At 36.2% G+C, this 19,613-nt stretch overlaps 1 protein-coding gene and 1 pseudogene across 1 annotated transcript; both read right to left on the bottom strand.

Annotated features, from left to right (window-relative positions):
• Positions 1 to 3,159: 3,159 nt before the first annotated feature.
• Positions 3,160 to 4,210, bottom strand: LOC101398169 (olfactory receptor 5G9-like). Its single transcript, XM_087428443.1, is given in 2 exon segments — positions 3,160 to 3,602; positions 3,605 to 4,210. Coding segments are annotated over 2 exon segments (1,029 nt in total). The 5' UTR covers positions 4,191 to 4,210.
• Positions 4,211 to 17,776: 13,566 nt separating this feature from the next.
• Positions 17,777 to 18,720, bottom strand: LOC106799963 (olfactory receptor 5G25-like; annotated as a pseudogene).
• Positions 18,721 to 19,613: the final 893 nt, after the last annotated feature.

Genomic DNA, 19,613 nt, shown 5'->3' with positions numbered 1-19,613 from the left:
ACAAAGCTTCCTGTGGGCCCCAGGCTGAACCAAAGCTGCCTGGATCCCAATAACTCAGGTGAAAAACATTTCTTTTTAATGTTTTTAATGTTGCATATTTTTCCTGGTCCAAAATCATAGATAAAAGGGATCAGATTTGTGATTGTACTCTATAGCATTAAACTTAGAAATTAGAAATTCTACTGCCAAAAAACCCAGTGGAAGAGAACAAACCAAGGGGATTGCTCAAGAGCCATCCTTGGGTGTGGAGATCCAATAACAGGACCTTGAGGAAACGTATGTGGTTCAAAGTCAAGACAGAAAGCAATCTCCTGGAAGCAGAATTTGACTTGCTGAGCACGAGGTTTGAACTTTCATCTCTCTTTTCTAGGGAAAAGAGAGAATAAATGTGGTACACAAAATGGTAGAAACATAAATCCTGGTCAGGCAGCCGTTCCTTCACCCATTCATTCAGAAGCATTATGAAGTGGCCTAGAATCTTAGGAATATTCTCAGTGTATTTGCTTTGCCTGGAAGCTCTTTCTTTTCCATTTCCTAGGCTCGATGCAAAGTTAGGTCTTGACAAAAAATCCTCTCCTTATAGATACCTCTAGTGATGATGGGACTTAGAGTTGGAGGCTTCACTCCTTTAGAGAACGCCAGGAAAACTTGCAGGACTATGTAATAGATATAGAAGCAATTCCCACCCAACATAGAAGTCATGTATGATAAAAACAAGAGAAGAAGGCTGTGCCCTCCAGCAGTGGAATGGATTCTCAGATGGCAGTGAAGAAGTAAACAGAGAATATCCAGATGGTTAGACCACTGAAGTGTGCTATAACTCCAGACATAATTGGAGAGTAACAACCAGGACATTGGGAACATGAGGGTTCATTGTACTATTCTATTATTCTATACATTTAAGAATTCCATAATAAAAATTTTTTTAAGTAAAAATATATTGGATGAGATAGCCAGGGTATTTGATGGCAAGTAGTAGGGAGATGTCTCAGTAATGATACTGGAGAAGAATTGGAAATCAACAGCTATCATGAAATATACTAGTGGCGTTCTTGAATGCAAGAGTGTAAAGCCTATCTACTATCCTGACACAGCATCTGTATAACATGGCAACTAAATAGATCTCTGGGTTCTAGAAGATGTGTATCTGCCAAGAATGACAAGAGGAACCACTTACCAGCCACAAAAATCCAAATAACCTTGGATGTAAGGCACAGTCCAAAACATTGATAATTTTCCTTTCAGCAAGAGAAAGAGAAGTCACCTTATTTTACTATTAGCAGCAAGTACATACACATGTGAAATTGTTCATCCCATCGTCCGCCTAATTAATTGTTTCCACAATAAATAAATAATATAAATTAAATGGAAGACATTTCTGAGCTAACATCTGAATCCTTTTAATAGCATCCTATTGGCATTATTTCTGTCTCTCTGGTTATCTAGTGCACGACTCACTCTTTCTGTCTGAGACAACTGCGTCATTGAAATCATGATTATCCTCAGCCTATCCACCATCTCCATGTCTTGGTATCCAGTTCCCTCCACAGCCTGCTTGCTTTCTCTGAACTCAAACCATTCTATGACCAGTCCTTATAATGTGCAATGTTTAGAATAATTGCAATATTCAAAGTAGGTTCACTATCCCTGGAGTGAGGAGGAACGATTGTGACACTGTCATTCCATCAATATTGCCTAAGAAAGCATTTGCTCATCCAAACATCCAATCATGAAATTTATTTGGGCAGAGGCTGGAGATAAATCTACATCCTAGTTTTTCCCTGTATCATTCATTACTCAAGCATGTCTCACTGTTTGATTTTTCTACTCCAGATGTATATCTTTCTATAATCTAGAGATAAATTTTACATTTTTAGATCATGTCCTGCCATCAGATCTAAAATGCCTGCAGACTCTAATGTGTACCAAATAGGTGCTTTTCAAAAATCATTTTATTTTCCCTGAAAATAATTATAATTCCTCTTGAATTCTTCAAAATGTTTTCTGGGGGGCAAAGAAGTGTGAATATATATATATATATATATATATTTTTTTTTTTTGCTGAGCAAGATTTGCCCTGAGCTAAAATCTGTGCTAATCCTCCTCAATTTTGTATGTGGTTCACCACCACAGCATGGGGGATGAGTGGCATAGGTCTGTGCCCAGCATCCAAACCTGTGAACCTGGGCTGCCAAAGCAGAGTGTGGGGAACTTTAACCACTTGGCCACAGGGCTTGCCCCAAAATATTTTTTAACTTCATTCTATTGTATTCCTTTTTTTATTTGGAAACAACAACAAAAGACTAACTTGAAAATAGGATATAAATTTTCTCCATTTTAGTTTACCTCTGACTTCTCAACACACATTGTTTATGATTTTTTAGAATTTTTCTCATTTCTTTTTTTTTTTCATTTTATCTCTAATTTCTATAGTAAGCTATCCTTATTTATTTTTATCTGAAGAACTAGGAAAAAACTAAATATCAATTAATAAAGTAATAGCTGGAAAAAGTTAGTCAAATATCTAGAAAGGCATCTGGAAATTATTATCAGGACATGTCACTTGGTGGGAAAATAAAAATATAGGATTTTTTTGTTAATATTTTCTTCACTTGCTTTTCTATACTTTCTTTTTTCCTGCAATGACCGTGCCATTGTAGTTTTAGAAGACAAGAATAAAGAAAATCGGCATAAATGATATTAAAAGAAGTATGATATGGGAAATTCCTTTAGTTAAAAAATATCATTTTTAAGCTAAGTAACTGGTCTGTTTGATATTTTCAATTCTCTTTTTAGGGATAGAGGACATATATCTTGTTCCAATAACTCTCACCTAGTCTGGGCATTTACATTGGTCCAAGGAGAGCAATAGTATTAGTATAGGTGGTTACAACATTTATTAGATTGTATCATATTTCCAGTAAGGAAGATGATTGAAGAAGCGGAATTTCTCTGACTCTGTAGGTGCCTGGGAATTTTTATCATCTATAGGGATGTGATGAAATGGAGCTTTAAAAAAAATTTGCTACTAAAATAAAAGTCATATAGAAGGATGGAAGGATGCCATCCCTCAAATTCTGCAAATTCTCTGATGTCTTTAGATGATGACCAGGTAGTGTAGCCACGTCTGGAAGCTTCTCCTTTTATCTATTTTCTATTTTAGATGGGAATTTGACTTCTGATGCAGAATTTCCTCCTGGTGACCGTCCTGCACATGGCAGCTTTCACTTCTTTATTTCTCAAGCAGTAGATGAGAGGATTCAACATAGGGATCACCACTGTGTGGAACGCCAACACCATTTTATTGAGGTCCAGAGAAAAAATTGCACCTGGCCTCACATAGATAAAGAAGAGAGTCCCATACAGGATGGAAACAGCTGTGAGATGGGGAGAGCAGGTGGAAAAGGCTTTGTGCCTCCCAACAGCAGAGCAGATCCTCAGGATGCCAGTAAGGATGTAAAAATAGGAGATTATAATGGTCAGGCTACTGAAGACTAGTACAGCTCCAGCCACAATGAAAACTAACAATTTATTGATCCAGATGTCAGCATATACCAGAAAAAGAAGGGAGATCATGTCACAGAAGAAATGATTGATAATGTTGGAGCGAAAAAAGGGAAGTCAGAAAGCAGCCTTGTATGAGTCATGGTGTTCAGGAACCCAATGGTATAAGGTCCAATCACCAGCTGTATGCAGAGTCTCTGGGACATGGCAACTGAGTACAATAATGGGTTATAGATAGCTATGTAGCGGTCATAGGCCATGGATGCCAGGAGAAGGCACTCAACGGCCACAAAGAACTCAAGGAACCACTGCTGCAAGGCACATCCCAGGAAAGAGATGGCTTTCCTTTCAGTGAAGAAGTGGGTGAGCATCTTGGGGCTCACAACCGAGGAAAAACAGATGTCCACAAAGGACAGGTGACTGAGGAAAAAGTACATGGGTGTGTGAAGGGGGTAATTAATCCTGATGAGAATAATCATGCCCAAGTTTCCTCTCTTAGTAATGAGGTAAAAAAGCAGAAAGAGCCAGAAAAGGAAGACTTGTATCCGAGAATGGTACTTTAAGCCTATGAAAATAAACTCTGTGATCCTTGTGTAGTTTTCGTCAGCCATTGGTTGGTTTGGGTCTGTAAAGTGAGAAAAGCTGAGAACTGGTAACACATACAACTTGAAGTTTCTTAAAAGCATAACATAATACACAAGAAAAGAAACTACACGTTCAATTTAGGTATGTTAGTGTTAAAAAAAAAGGCCTAAATAAAATGCTAGCTAATCAAATATATTACAGTTCTAGAGAGTAATATGGTTTAAATGTTTAAAAGGAAAATTAGGGTTTAAATAAGAATTTGGTCAAAAAGAAAACCTATAAAATTATTCATCACGTTTACAGTCTGAAAGCAAAAATGTTATTATTTCAATAGAATTTTAAAGGAATTTGATAAAACATGGCTCTCAAAAAAATTTTCCAAACTGGAAACAAAAGGGAGCTATTTAACTTAATAAAAAGAATCCTCCTGAAGCTTCTGGAGAATATATGTGTGCAGTGTAAATCACTAGAAATGTTCACGTTGTAACCAGAAACTATCAAGATGCTCATAATTTATACTTTTAACGTTATACTGGAGAGCACAGCCAAGGTACTAAAACATAAATAAAAGACATGTAAGAATTATAGAAAAAAGAGAGAAGAAAATACTATCACTGTTTGCAGGCAAAATGGTCATCCACAGAGAAAATGGACAAGAGACAACTGATGAGATAAATTTTTAGAAAAAATAGGAGTTCAACAAATAGAACATAAAATCAATGTAAAAAACCCAATAATTATCACTTGTGAATTATAATGGAAAAACTCAAATTCATCAGTTCAAATTGATAAAATAACCATAAATAAGCCTCACAAGGAAGCCTCAATATTTGTATGAAGCAAAATATAAATTATGGAACTTTCCTGAAGCAAATGAAGAAATGCCTAAATCAGAGAAAAAACACATTTTATGTAACAAAAGACTCAATTAAAAAGATTCATTTTCTCCTGAGAAAGTAAAAGTTAGCTCAGACTTGGGGAGTAAGAGCCTGCGAGGCCATTCTTCTGGCTGGAATAGCAGACACGGATAAGCCCACTGTGAAGTGAACAGGAAACAGTATTTCTCTGCAGAGAAGCTGCAGCTGTCAAGTGTCCTAACAACCCTTTCTTTGAGTGACAACTGCTTTATTACTCAATGAGAAACTTTATTTTCTAGAATTATAGGCTATCTAAAATTTTTGTTTGAAATTATATGAACAAGATGAAACATCCACTCTGTCTTATTTCCAATACAGGGACAGAGCTCCACGTGAGGGGTTTCCAGATACAACATTCCACGTCTATCTTAACTTGGTAGTTTCCAAGGAAACAGAACCCTGTGTCTACTTTGTGGTTTAGGGCTGTTGTGATGTTGGCCCCTTTACATACACCCCTGCCTTGCTTTGAGTTTATAAAAAAATTTTCTTGACTTAATTTTCACGTAAACTCCACTCTTCTCAAAAATCTTATAATAATTCTATTTTTCCTTTGTTCAATGATACACTCATGGTTCCTGGGGTATATGGGCTCCCTCATTGCAGTGGGTCAATAAAACTGATTTGGTCAGACTACAGACTTCCTTCAGATTATCTAAGGCTGATTGCGCTAGGACACTCACCAAATTATTTGGTAAATTTAATGGAATTCCAACCAACATCTAAATGTAATTTTTAACGACACAATCTGATTTTAAAATTTATGGGGGAGAAAAATGTTCAAAACTAGCCAAGACAAATTTTAAAAAGAAAAACAAAGAAAAGGAAAGTGCTATTCCAGATAGCAACATGGATAAAATGCTGTCACTAGAATAGACAAAGAGATGAATAGAAAAGAACAGAAAAACTAGAAAAGCCATAAGCAGACCTAGGCATATATGCCAATTTAGTGTGAAGAAAAGTTTTATTTCAAATCAGGAAGGTAAAGGTGAATTACTCATAAGAAAAAGTGTTACAATATTTGGATGACCATTTGAAAAAATAAACAATATTAAAATTCTACACCACACCACTTAAACTAAAACAATCAATACAATACTGGTGGGAATGCCAACCGGTACAGCCACTATGGAAAAAAATATGGATATTTCTCAAAAAATTAAAAATAGAACTACCATACAATCCAGCTACCCCACTACCGGGTATTTATCCAAAGAACATGATATCAGCAATTCAAAGAGATTTATGCATCCCTATGTTCATTGCAGCACTATTCATAATAGCCAAGACATGGAGATAACCTAAGTGCCCATCGATGGATGGATAGATAAAGAAGATGTGATATATCTATACAATTGAATACTACTCAGCAGTAAAAAAGACAAAATTGTGCCATTTGCAATAACATGGATGCACCTTCAGGGTATTATGTTGAGTGAAATAAGCCAGACAAAGACAAACACTGCATGATTTAACTCATATGTAGAAGATACACACATGGATAAGGAGAACAGATTAGTGGTTACCGGAGGGGAAGGGGGTGAGGGGGAGGGCAAAAGGGGTAAAGGGGCACATATGTATGGTGATGGATAAAAATTAGACTATAGAGGGTGAGCACAATGCAGTTTATACAGAAACTGATATATAATAATGTACATCTGAAATCATACAATGTTATAAACCAATATGACCTCAATAAACCAATAAAATAAAAAAATCAATGGGAAAAAATTCCTACCTATACATATATGACAAGAAAATACTAAAGAATAGTATTATCATTTTATGGTAGGGATGGTCTTCTTAAACATAACATAAAAATCACATGAAGAAAATGTTGATAAATTTTACTACATAATTTTAATGAATATATGCCAACATACACTCTAAGTAAAATTAAGACACACAGATTGGGAAAAGTATTCAAACATATATTACAAAGGATCGAAATCAGAACACAGAAAGAACAGTCATAAATCATCAATTAAAATAGCAAACATCATTATAATGACAGGCAAAAGAAATATAACGGCATGCCATATGAGAACACACTCAAAGTACCAAGAAACATGGAAAAATGCTTAGTATCCCTAATAATCCTGTCAACCAAACTGAAAGAATTATACACTATTTTCACCCATCAAACTGACAAAATATTAAGGAATGTGAAAATATAAAATACTGATGAGGCAGTGAGAGAAAATGGTGATCACTCACACCACAGGAGCCGATGCCTCTGGATTTCACTATATCTCAATTTTTTTTTAAAGCACATACCTGGTGAATCAGAAATTCCATTACTTAGTTTCTACCCTAAGGAAACACACAATGGAAAAACAATGATATCCACTTCACTATTGTTTAAAATGATGAAAAACAGGAATCCACGTAAATATTCTCCAAAAGAGTAACAGGAAAATAAACCTTAGCATAGTCGTTCTATAGTGTGTTGAACAGAAGTTTAAAAACTAGGTGGTTCTATATGTACAAATATGGTTATTTTTCCAAGATATATGAAGGAGAAGCAAGTTACAGAATGATGTGTACAGTATGATATTAGGAACATTTTTTAAACCTCAATATTTTTTTAATTATGATTATTTAAATGTGTATGTGTAAATAAAATAGAAGAATCTGTAAAGCTAAACACCAAATGAGCAGTGCTCATCTCTGAGAACAGAGGGGCAGGGAGCTGGTGTGTGGGTGAGTAATCAAAGAAGACTCCAGCTTTACCTGCAACTTTAAGACTTTGTTATGAGGAGAAAGTATACGTGAATCACTTTTATAGTTAAAAATAATCTAAACAAAATAAAAAATAATAATAATCTAAAACAATCCTTAAGGTATTTCAGCAATTAAAAAAAAAAGAGAGAAGAAAAGAAAATAGCAACAACCGATCTGGGATGGGAACAGGAGGCAAGAAGTGTGTGAAGCCGAGGAGGTGGAAAGAGAGAAACAACTGTAAGCCATGCATGTGGAGTTGTAGATTTCTAAAATTCTAAGCTGAGAGAACTCTGGCCCCAATTTTACCTTTATAAATAAGAAAACTGAGGTTCCAAGATCTTTGACGCACAGAGATGGTGGCAAATATACAATCATTTTCCACCTTGCAGTGCTGAAGTGCACGATTGGCTTCAGGATGCAATACATTTGAGGCTACAATGAATACGGGACAAAGAACAGGCATTTGTAGAGTATCTGAGATTTACCAGACTCTGCCCCAAGGGCTTTGCAAATGTCAGCTCATTTGATTTCCACACAAGCCTGGGTAAGAAACATTTGGTCATCTCCACTATACAGAGCAGGTAATAAAGTTTGTAAATTTGAAAGATGGTGTCTAAAGACCCAGAGCTAATATCTCCTAAGCATAGTCTGAGATTAAGACACTGACTTGTCTGAATAGAGAGTCTCCACGCTTCCAACTATTTCACTCTCCTAGAAGGAAACCTTAGATCTCCCCATGTCCCAACCCAATTCTTCATGTTCTTTCTAGGATACAGAATCAGTCAATGCCCAAACGCAAATTTAACAGTGAAGGGGTTGTTGATTACAAAGAAAACTCTGTACTAGAGTCCAAGTTTACTCAAGTATGAAGGCTCTCAAACATCTGCTGCAAATTGTACTCTCATTTATAATTCCCTCATTAACCTTTGTACCCCATGCTTTGAGCATGATGCCCATAACCCAATGCAACATTCCAGACAGATGGCACCACACCCGGAGTGGGTGGCCCAGCATCTCTTCTGTTCAGGGCACAGTCACTGGACTTGAAAAGGGATTTCACTTGACTATAACCTCTTTGTGAATCTTACAGGATTTCACACTACTTTTTACTAGATTGGTGCAGCATTCTAACCAGTGATGATCTGAGAGTGGTTATTTTTCTGTGGACCAAATAAACACATTTTAAATGTCAGTCATTTTCATTTTCCCATTAATCCATTTAACTCATTTTGAACTTCTTGAAGAGTAAAGAGAGGAGCAGAAATGGATAAAAAATGATCTAAACTTACATTCCAATGAGTTCCTTTCTTCTTTAGAGAATTAAAATTAAAATGGAGTATAAATTGTACTCTGTTTCAGCACATATTCCTTCTTCCCACCCCCACCAGTGCCTCTGCACAGAGAAAATGTCAGACTTTCTAGGGATCTTGATTTTATTGTTAGTTTTCTTCCCAAGGAACTAGTAAGATTCCACTCCGAAACAAATTATCTTTTTCATGTGGATTAAAGTTTTCAGAAGTAGTTACATCGTTTTTTGTTCTGGGAGAATATATGTCCCCAAAGTATGCCATACTTTGAGAATTTTGAGAGGGAAGTAAATTAAAATGTTCTTGCTGTTTTTGATCTCTTTAAAAAATCCATTGGGATCAACTTGTTTTCTGCATTTGACTGGGTCAACTATTTCTTATCTGCTCCTTAACAAAGAAATATTTAAAGAGTGAACTTTAATGCAACAAGGTAGCAACCGCTGAGCTTTCCTCACAAGAAGTAGCACAAAATTTCAGCCACTGCTCAGCTAAAGTGCATTACAGCAGAGGATCCGCCACAACGGTACCTTATTTGGCGTTGCGATGGTTTATCTTCTTTTTCTAACGCTGACAGTAGTCACTCAGAGTCAGAATGTATGAAGAATTTCCATGACATACATACAAGTTTTTTTCATGAGAAATTGAGAGAAGTTTCACTGACAATTGCAAGCCTGATACTACATTTTTAAACTTTTATTGATTTTAAGATTTTATTGATTTTATTTATTTGTGAACAGAAATTAAGTGTACTATTAAGTGTACTGCTCAGTGACTTATGACAAAGTGAACACACACACGTAACCACCACTCAAGTCAGGAAATAGAACATCTTCACCATCTATATTATGTTTGTGAAATTCATGTTTTGTTGAATAAATCTCTAGTTCCTGTATTTTATTGATGTTAGTATTCCATTATACTGATGTTCCACAGATGATTTATCCATTCTTTTGTTTTTGGGCATTTAAGTTGTTTCCATTTTTTAACTTTTGTGAATTTTTCTCCAATGAACATCATGTCTTTTGGTGTTTATGAGCATGCTTTTTCTTGGGAACATACCTGGTAGTAAAATTTCTTTGTTATAGGATACACATATGTTCATATTAACCGATAATTCAAGAAATTTTCCAAAACTCATTACTTACACTTCCATAAGTAGTGAATGAGTCAATGTTTGTCATTTTAGCCATCTTGGTGAGTGTGTAATGGTATCTCCTTGTGCCTTTAACTGCCATTTCCCTGATTTGTAATGAGATTGAACAACTTTACAGTATTTACAGGCCATTTGCATCACCACTTTTCTGAATGGCCTGTTCAAGTGTCCTGCCCATATTTTTTCACTGGATCGCCTGTCTTTTTTTAAGTTACAATAGTTGATTATATGTTGTCCAGACATGTCAGTTATATGCATTACAAATACGTTTTCCCTCACTGTGGCTTACCTCTTTATGCTCTTAAGGATAAACCTAAGTTCTCAATTTTAATGTGGTTCAGGGAATCATTGTTTTCCTTCAAGTTTAGTATTTTTGTACCCTATTTCTAAAAGAATTTCTGACAACGTGTCATAAAGATATTCTCTAATATTGTATGCTAGATGCTTTAATTCCTTGTCTTTCACAGCTTGATTTACAAATCACCTGGAGATGATTTTAGTGTGTATTGTGAGATGGAGGTAAAATTCTACTTTCTTTTTCCAGTGCATATCCAATGGATCTAACACTATTTTTTAAAAAATTCTTTCTTTCTCCACTATCCTGCAGTGTCCATGCATTAGATCTGTATATTCTTTAATAATAAAGCTATTAGCATACATTCATTAATACACCTGGGCTCGCTACTCTTATCCAATTGGGCTATTTGTCTATTCTTGATCCTGTCTTAATTACTAAAGATTTGTGTAAGTCTATATCCAGTGGAAGAAGACCTCCCACCTAGATTGTCTTCTTCAAGATTAACTTGGATATTTTTGGCCCTTTGCATTTCCATATAACTTCAGAATAAACTTCAGTATCATGGCAATGTCTTAGGAAGATTTAAATCTGGATTGACTTCAACACTGCTTCTTTAATCCTACAGGACATACATTGACAGCTTCCTTTCCCACTATAGGAGCATTATAAGATTCGAACCGACTTGGTGATTTGCTGTTCCTATACAGACCATATATCCCTCCTTCCTTAAATTCCTTCTGTCTTTCCCTTCTGACTTTATTGAAATACTAGAAGTCAAAATTCCATCTGTTCTGAATCATATAGCTTAATTATAATCTCATCCAGTAAGCCATCTCTAATCCCTTACAGACTAAAAAATAATCACTTCCTTTGAGGTTCAACAGAATCTTTTGCCTCTTTTCTGTCACTTAGAAATGGCACCATGCAATGTTCTTTGTTTTAGCATTATTTCCTTTCCTAAAAAATCACTCCAAGAGGTGAAGGATTATATCTTAACGGATTGAACTGACATTATGAAAGGCCCTTTAAGCATATGCCATTATTTTCTGAGTTGTTGAGAAAACAAGGATGCTAATTATACAGGAAGAACCTAGTTGTCAAACCAATTCACTAAAAGAATCAGTATTTCAAAATGAAAATACACTAAAATGAACAGAAACTATTTATCAAAATCGATTTGCGAATACTGCCTTTCCAAACTGCATGAGAAAGCAGAAGTGATTACCTTTGATAGCTTCATACCAAACTCTTTCTTAACTATGTAGTTTAACAAAATCTTATCAGAATTATCATATTAAATAATAACTTTCTAAATAATTCTGTGCTCATTTTGTTTTTTTCTTTTATTTTTGGTGAGGAAGATCGGCCCTGAGCTAACATCTGCCAATCCTCCTCTTTTTGCTGAGGAAGACTGGCCCTGGGCTACCATCCATACCCATCTTCCTCTACTTTATATGGGATGCCGCCACAGCATGGCTTGCCAACCGGTGCATCAGGACACGCCAGGGATCCAAACTGGCATATCCCGGGCCACCGCAGAGGAACGCGCGCACTTAACCGCCTGCGCCACCGGGCCGGCCCCCAATTCTGTCCTCATTTTTGTCTGGAAGAATAAACATATGTGAATCCAGAGAAATTTTGGGGGAAAAATAAGAATGATATCCTGTCCCTGCTGTATGGCCTTACACTGGCTACAGGAAAAGACACAGGCTTTGGAGGACTCAGAGTGGGTCAAGCACCACCTCTTCCGCTTAGTAAATGCCTGATCTGAGGCATGTGTCTCAAGTTATCTGGAGCCTCAGTTTCCCCAGCTATAAAGTGGATGTAATAATTCATCCCACAAATGGGAGCTAATCTATTAAATGAGATGTTTACAAAACACTTACAGCAGTGTCTACGATACAGTAGATCCTCAGCAAACATATGATAATAGCATTATTATTAAATAATAAATATTCTGTACTAATAAGTGTTTCCAAAAATTATTTTAGCATGGAAACAAAGAGAAAAAATATCAAAACTTCAGGCACAGGAAAGAAAACACACACACACACACACACACACACATCACATACACAACACATTAACAAGGACAAGCTTGAATGTCAATTCTACCCTTATCGATTACTCGTCTTTGGGTAGTTGTTTATTCTATAAGCATCAGTGGGGTTGGCAGAATTTCTAAAATGCTCTTGCAAAGATCCCTAATCTTTGCCCTAATCCCTGGACTCCGTGAATTTGATGAGATATCCCTCATATGATTATGTTATTTTAAATGGCATGATTAATCTTAAAACAGGGAGCTTGCCCTGGATGACCTGTGAGGGTTCAGAGCTTTGTCCACTGAGAGCGGAAGTCAGAGGGCATTGAAATGTGGGAAGAACTAGATGTGTAACTGCCGGTCTGAAGATGGAGGGGCCATATGAGAAAGGAGTGCCGGCAACTCGAAGGAGCTGAGAGAGGACTCTGGCTGACAGCCATTGAGGAATGGGTATCCCAGCCTTATATCCACAAGGAGCTGACTTTTGCCAAACACATAAATGAGCTTAGAAACAGAGTCTTCCCCAGAACCTCCAGAAGGGAGCTGAGACCTGCTAGCATGTTGATTTCAGCCTTGTGAGATGCTGAGCAGAGAATCAGGCCATAATGGACCCAGACTCCTGACCTGTGGAAACTGTGAGGTAGTAAATTTGTATGGTTTTAAGTTACTAGCTTATTATTATAGATTAATAAAAATTGACTACAACAGTATGTTCATCTTTAAAATGGAAATAGTAATATATTGCTCATGTGAATATCTATAATGGTACAGAGATCAGAGATAATAATTCTGGAAAGCACATAGCATGTTTCCTGGCACACTGTGCAAGATCAATGAGAATTATTCAACAAATGGAATTGTGTTAACTGATCATCAAAATAGAATCATTTAAGAATGACTGAGATCCTCAATTAAACTTTAAATGGAAATAAAACCTCAGTTTAATCTATTCTACTCTCCTGACTTTTGCTAAAAAAATCAATTCTAAGCTTAGATTTTATTGAGAAAATTGTTAAAGAAAAGAACGATGAACACTGAATATTTTCACTGCAAAGAAAATTTGGACAATACATCGGAGTTCCTCGCTTGGAAGGAACAGAAATGGGAGATTCCTAGGCAGTATATTAGGTAGCTCACAGCACCAATGGGAAGGGGGGAGATAACACTAAACTGGACAAGAACCAGGATAGTTCTGGGAGTCCTGGTGGCAGAGACTGTCCGTCTACTAAGGGGACCTTGGCTGAAATGAATGAGATCTAATCATTTTTCTGTCCATTGTGTCATTCTCCTTACAACTCAAATACAGGGAGAAATACTACAAGCTCAGGTCATGTGCCTCCACCTTGCTGTGGGAGGCGGGGACCTCAGTCACACCCATCAGAGACTGAAATCTGTGAGTGAGAGATAAATCTCTAAAGGAAATCAGGGTACTATTGTATACATAAGTAGAGTAAATTACGTTTGTAAAAAGAATCAACTACAAATCACAGGGAAAAAAATGCAAAATATGATGCCTTAGCAAAAAAATCATACTGAAATCATATCACTAGAACTGCCAGATAGTAATAAATGGAATAAAATTATGAAGGAAAAAAACAATTCACTCTTAAAAAGTTACCATCTTTTAATTATATATTGCATGCCAAATTCCACATAAAATCATACACGTATTTATGTATCTATGTATATTTATTTAATTGTGAGGCATTTTTCCATTTTGTAGATAAACCTTTCTTCCAAGAAAACATAGCCAGAGTTGATCATCACACCTACGACTGTCAAACTATAATGTACATGAAATAAAGAGTATAGTGTTGACTATTTATTAATTGTTCAATCAACAAATGTACATTGAGCACAGATTACATGCCAGACTATGGAGTCAAGCACAAAAGTAACAAACATAAAACATCCTTCTCACATGAATCTTATCTTCTATGAGGAGAGACACATAATAAGCAAACAAGTAAATAAATAATATTTGGGTATATTTAAGTACTTAAAAATAAAAAAAAGAAATAGCTGAGAGAGAATTATTTTAGGTAAAGAGGTCTAGATGGTCTCTTTGATGATATCACATTTGAGCAGACACATAGATGAGGTAAGGAGTGAACTACAACAGTGGTCCAGGATGAGGAAACAGAAAATGTAAAAGTCAGATAAGACCCCAAGTGTGACTGAAGGAATCCCACAAAAGAATCCTCTGGATGGTGTGCACACCGTTGAAGGGAAGTGCACTCTAATCAGTGATTAAAAAACAAACAAACAAGGATTCAGATTGCACTGTTTAAGGCTACCACGATAATCTGCCCCAGTTTTTTGTTTTGTTTTGTTTCCATGGTGCATGGGGGCTTGGACTGACTGGAAAATAGACCACAATTAATCCAGCATAATATGTCTAGGAATATATTAATTTATGCAGCAAAGAGTCATCTGGTGGAAAAGTTATAAGTATTTTAATCTATTCTTAAAAGAGATTATTTTTATTAGCACTCATAGAGTTCATAGTAAATCTCTTCTCCCAACAAAGCATTACACAGTATCTTCCTACTTTCAACCTTCTGCATTTCCAAAACACCTACATCATGTAAAGGAATGAATAAAATTATCCTGAGGATCAGAAAAATTAGCTTGGAAATGTTGTCCTCTCTTCTAGAATATCCAGAAGTGCCTGTGACTATTCTGCAGGACACTTTCTCCTTTAATGACCCAAATAGTGGCATTCAGAGTCCACTGAAATCCATACCATGAAAAGAATTTCTTCATCTTTCCCAATCCCTACCTTCTTTAAAGAGGCTTTTTTACTTCCCTGGCTAAAATATACTCCTTTATACTCTGTCTTAGTTCTTTGATTATTTTTGTTACAGAAATCACCATAGATATGTATTCATTTTTAATCATTTTGTTTGTTTGTCTTTCTCCCCCACTAGCCTGTAACTTTCATGAGGACTTTTTTTCTCAATATGAATAACACACAATAAAGTGTCATGTACATAAGAGGCACATGTAAACTTTGTTAAATTAGTTGTTGATTATAACATTGTCTGACTCCCATTTCCTCTTCCTTGAAAGCATCTAGACCCAAGTCATTACTCAACACGGACACCAAAACTGATAGAAATAATGGTGAAAAATGAGCAAAAGAAACAAAATCTTTCTAGGGAATTAGAGACTATTTACAACCTTCAAAGTAAGTGGACTAAAATTAAATGCCTTTTAAAGAAGGCCTACAAGATAGAATGGGGATTTCTGCGCATCTTAACAATTGTACAAAAATATGGTTTATCCCCTTATTTCTTGGATTGTTGCTATGTTCCAGAAAATGAAACACAAATGTATGAAAGAATAGTGTTGAAATTGAAAGAAATTGTACCTTTCAATTGAAAGGTTGAAAGAATATTGTACCTGAAGAAAATAAAAGTGTGAGACCAAATTGTGAGGTCATGGGCAATCCATTGATTCTTCATGGCTGTCAGGCTCATTATCTGAAAAAATAGAATTAATGTCCTGACCCTGTCACAAAAATCAATAAATAACAATAGTGATAACTAGCACTTTATTAAAGAATTGAATGCATTCTGCGCTTCACATGCACAAATTGTGTAATTGCAGTGTCAAAATCCAAGCAAATCATCACTCTAAGCAGAGAGTAGAGGGGATATAAAAGGCTTTGTAAAATGTCTTGTCCAAACACAGAGGTAGTATTCGAGAGTGCTATGGATGCATACTTCCAGAATAATTCACTTTTTGTAACAGGCACACGAAAAGATGTTCAACATCACTAATTATTAGAGAAATACAAATCAAAACCACAATGAGATATCGCCTCATGCCCATCGGAATGGCTGTTATTAAAAAGAAAAGAAGTTACCAGTTTGGGAGAGCATGTAGAGAGAAGGGAACCAGTATATGTGCTGGTAGGAATGTAAATTGGTGCAGCCACTAAGAAAAACAGTATGGAAAGTCCTCAAAAAATTAAGAATAGAAATACCATATGATGCAGCTATTCCACTGCTGGGTATTTATCCAAAGAACACACACACGCTAATCCAAAAAGATATAGGCACCCTTATATTGCAGCATTATTCACAATAGCCAAGACATGGAAACAACCTAAGTGCCCATCACAGGATGAATGGATAAAGAGATGTGGTATTTATATATATACAATGGAATACCATTCGGCCGTAAAAAAAGGTGAAATATTGCCATTTGCAACAACATGATGGACCTGGAGGGTATTATGCTGTGCAAAAAAAGTCAGATGGAGAAAGACAAATACCATATGATTTCACTAATATGTGTAAGATAGAAAAACAACAACAAGAAACACATACAGAGAACAGCCTGGTGGTTACTAGGGGGGAGAGGGGTGGGGGGGGTAGGGTGCAAGGGGTAAAGGGGGATATTTGAATGGTGATGGATGACCATGATGTGGAACACGATGTAGATTTACAGAAGTCAAAATATGATGATGTACACTTGAAATACATTATATTATAAACCGTTGCTACCTCAATAATAAAATAGTTTCACTTTTTTTCAGTTTTATTAAAATGATATAATAGACATATCACATTTTATTATTCCAAGGTGTACAACATAATGATTTGATATATGTATATATTGCAAAATGATTACAACAACAAGTTTAGTTAACATCAAACACTTTACAAAGCTATAATTTTCTTTTCTTGTGAAAGGAACATTGAAGATCTGCTCTTTTAGCAAATTACAAATATACAATAGAGTATTGTTAACTATAGTCACCATGCTGTTCACTACATCTCCAGAACTTATTTATTTATAACTGGAAGTTTGTACCTTTGGATTATAATAAACTTTTTATCAGTTTATGTTTAAAGAGTGAAGGCCAAATTCACAGACATTGAGGGATCTCAACACTCTGTAAGCAGACAGAAGTACTAAGTCACTGGTTATAACATTTATTTAGGGTTTAAAAAAGAACCTTTAACATCCTAGTCACAAGTCTTGAGAATACTGTTTTAAGTTTTGGGTATGATAATCTACTCATCTCAGATTAAAGTTCTAAAACTCATTCCTACTGAATGAGAAATAAGCAAATCAAAATGAGAAAATTGTGACTCAAAGATATTGAGTGACTTTCCAATCAACAGAGTAATAAAGAGTGAATCTCAACATAAACATTGGATTCCCAACACCCAGCACATGTTCTCGCATCTTGCATATGTATTAGCTCTCAATCTGTAGTACCAACTGTATTAGAGTTTACCTACACATGAGAAACTTCTTCCTTTGAAACGCCCTTCTGAATGAATCTTTGACCTCTTTGTTTCTCAGGCTGTAGATGACGGGGTTCAACATGGGAACCACTGCTGTGTAGAACACAGAAACCACTTTATCAATGTCCAGGGAGAAACTAGAATTTGGATGGACATAGATAAAGAAGAGTGTCCCATAAAGGATGGAGACAACTGTCAGGTGTGAAGAGCAGGTGGAGAAGGCCTTGTGCTTCCCATCAGCAGAGTAAATCCTCAGAATAGAGAAGACAATGTAAATATAGGAGACCAAGATGATCACACCACTGAGTACTCCTAGAGCTCCAGCGAAGGTGAAAAGTACAAATTGATTGACCTGAGTATCTGCACATGCCAGGGACAGAACAGGAAGAAGGTCACAGAAGAAGTGATTGATGATATTGGGGCCACCGTAAGGCAGGCGAAAGGCAAAAGTTGTATGGGTCATGGCAATTAAAAGACCCGTGGTATAAGACCCTACCACCAGCTGCACACAGACCTGCTGGGACATAGTGAGCGTATACAACAACGGCTTACAGATGGCCATATACCCATCATATGCCATGGAAGCCAGGAGGAAACACTCAGCCACTCAAACTGAAGAAAAAAACATAACTGGGCAGCACAACCAAAGAAAGAGATGACTTTTTTCTCCACAAAGATGTCAGTCAACATCTTGGGACCAATGACAGAAGAGGAGCAGACATCCACAAAGGACAAGTGACTGAGAAAAAAGTACATGGGGGTGTGGAGTTGGGAGTCCATGCAAATGAGGGTGATCATCCCCAAGTTTCCCAGAAGACTGAGGAGATAAACCAAGAGAAATATCACAAAGAGGACAACCTGGTGATGGAAGTGATGTGTTAAGCCCATGAAAAAAAACTCAGTCACCAAAGTTTGATTTCCATAATCCATTTCTCTGATTTAATCTGTCCTAAGAGAAAAATGTTTCTTTGCAATCAATTCATAATTAAAGACTTCTTAATTTTAAATTTGCATTTAATTTCTATTTTTTTATATTAAAAATGATAGCCTGACTCCTAACTCTCCTGAGTTCTACTCCTGGCAGTCATGCTATCTATCTGCAAACTATTTGTGTGATACTGAGTAAGTCACTATAACTCACAGGGCTCTTCTGTTTTTCCTTGGAAACAGGATTTTTGAATAGAATCACAGAATTTTAACCTAGAGGTGAACATTGGAGATTATCTAAGGCAAGTCCTCTAACTACACCAGGTTATATTTCTAAAAATATTTACTCTGAACCAAGGATATTCTAAGAAGGACTTCATTGAAAAAGGCACTATGAGAATTCAGTGAATTCAGACTGCTACCTATTCTGACTGCAGATTAAGGGTAAACAGGTGTTAGTCATGTGATGTCCTCCCCAGTTCCCTTAGATTCTACAGCAATGGTTAATGGAGTCGTCTAAAGTGTAGGCTCTGATGTCTGAAGAAGGAGGGCAAGCTGAGACAAGAGAAGCCAGAAGTTAGCAAAACCCTCAACAGCATGTCCTCTGCGAAATGCCTATCCTTCCTCACATCAGTGGTGTATTTAGTCTACCTCCATCAAAGTTTAAGTCCACTGAAGAGACCAATTCTTAAATATTGAGTAGTATCGTGATTCAGTTAGTGTTATTAGGTGCTTGAGAGAGAAATAGAAATATTTTAAGGATGACAGGGGTACTCCTGGGCAATTATCCAAGAAAAATGAATAGTTATGTCCACACAAAAATCCTATATAATTTTGTTCATAGAAGTTTTTTATAATTCCAAATACATTCGAAATAACCAAATGTCTTACCATAG

The sequence above is a fragment of the Ceratotherium simum genome, unplaced genomic scaffold (assembly GCF_057802395.1).
Source record: "Ceratotherium simum simum isolate JZ-2026a unplaced genomic scaffold, ASM5780239v1 HiC_scaffold_48, whole genome shotgun sequence".
In the NCBI taxonomy this organism is placed as follows: Eukaryota; Metazoa; Chordata; class Mammalia; order Perissodactyla; family Rhinocerotidae; genus Ceratotherium; species Ceratotherium simum.
Note: the sequence above shows the minus strand (reverse complement) of the source record. Positions and strands in the feature narration are given on the sequence as shown.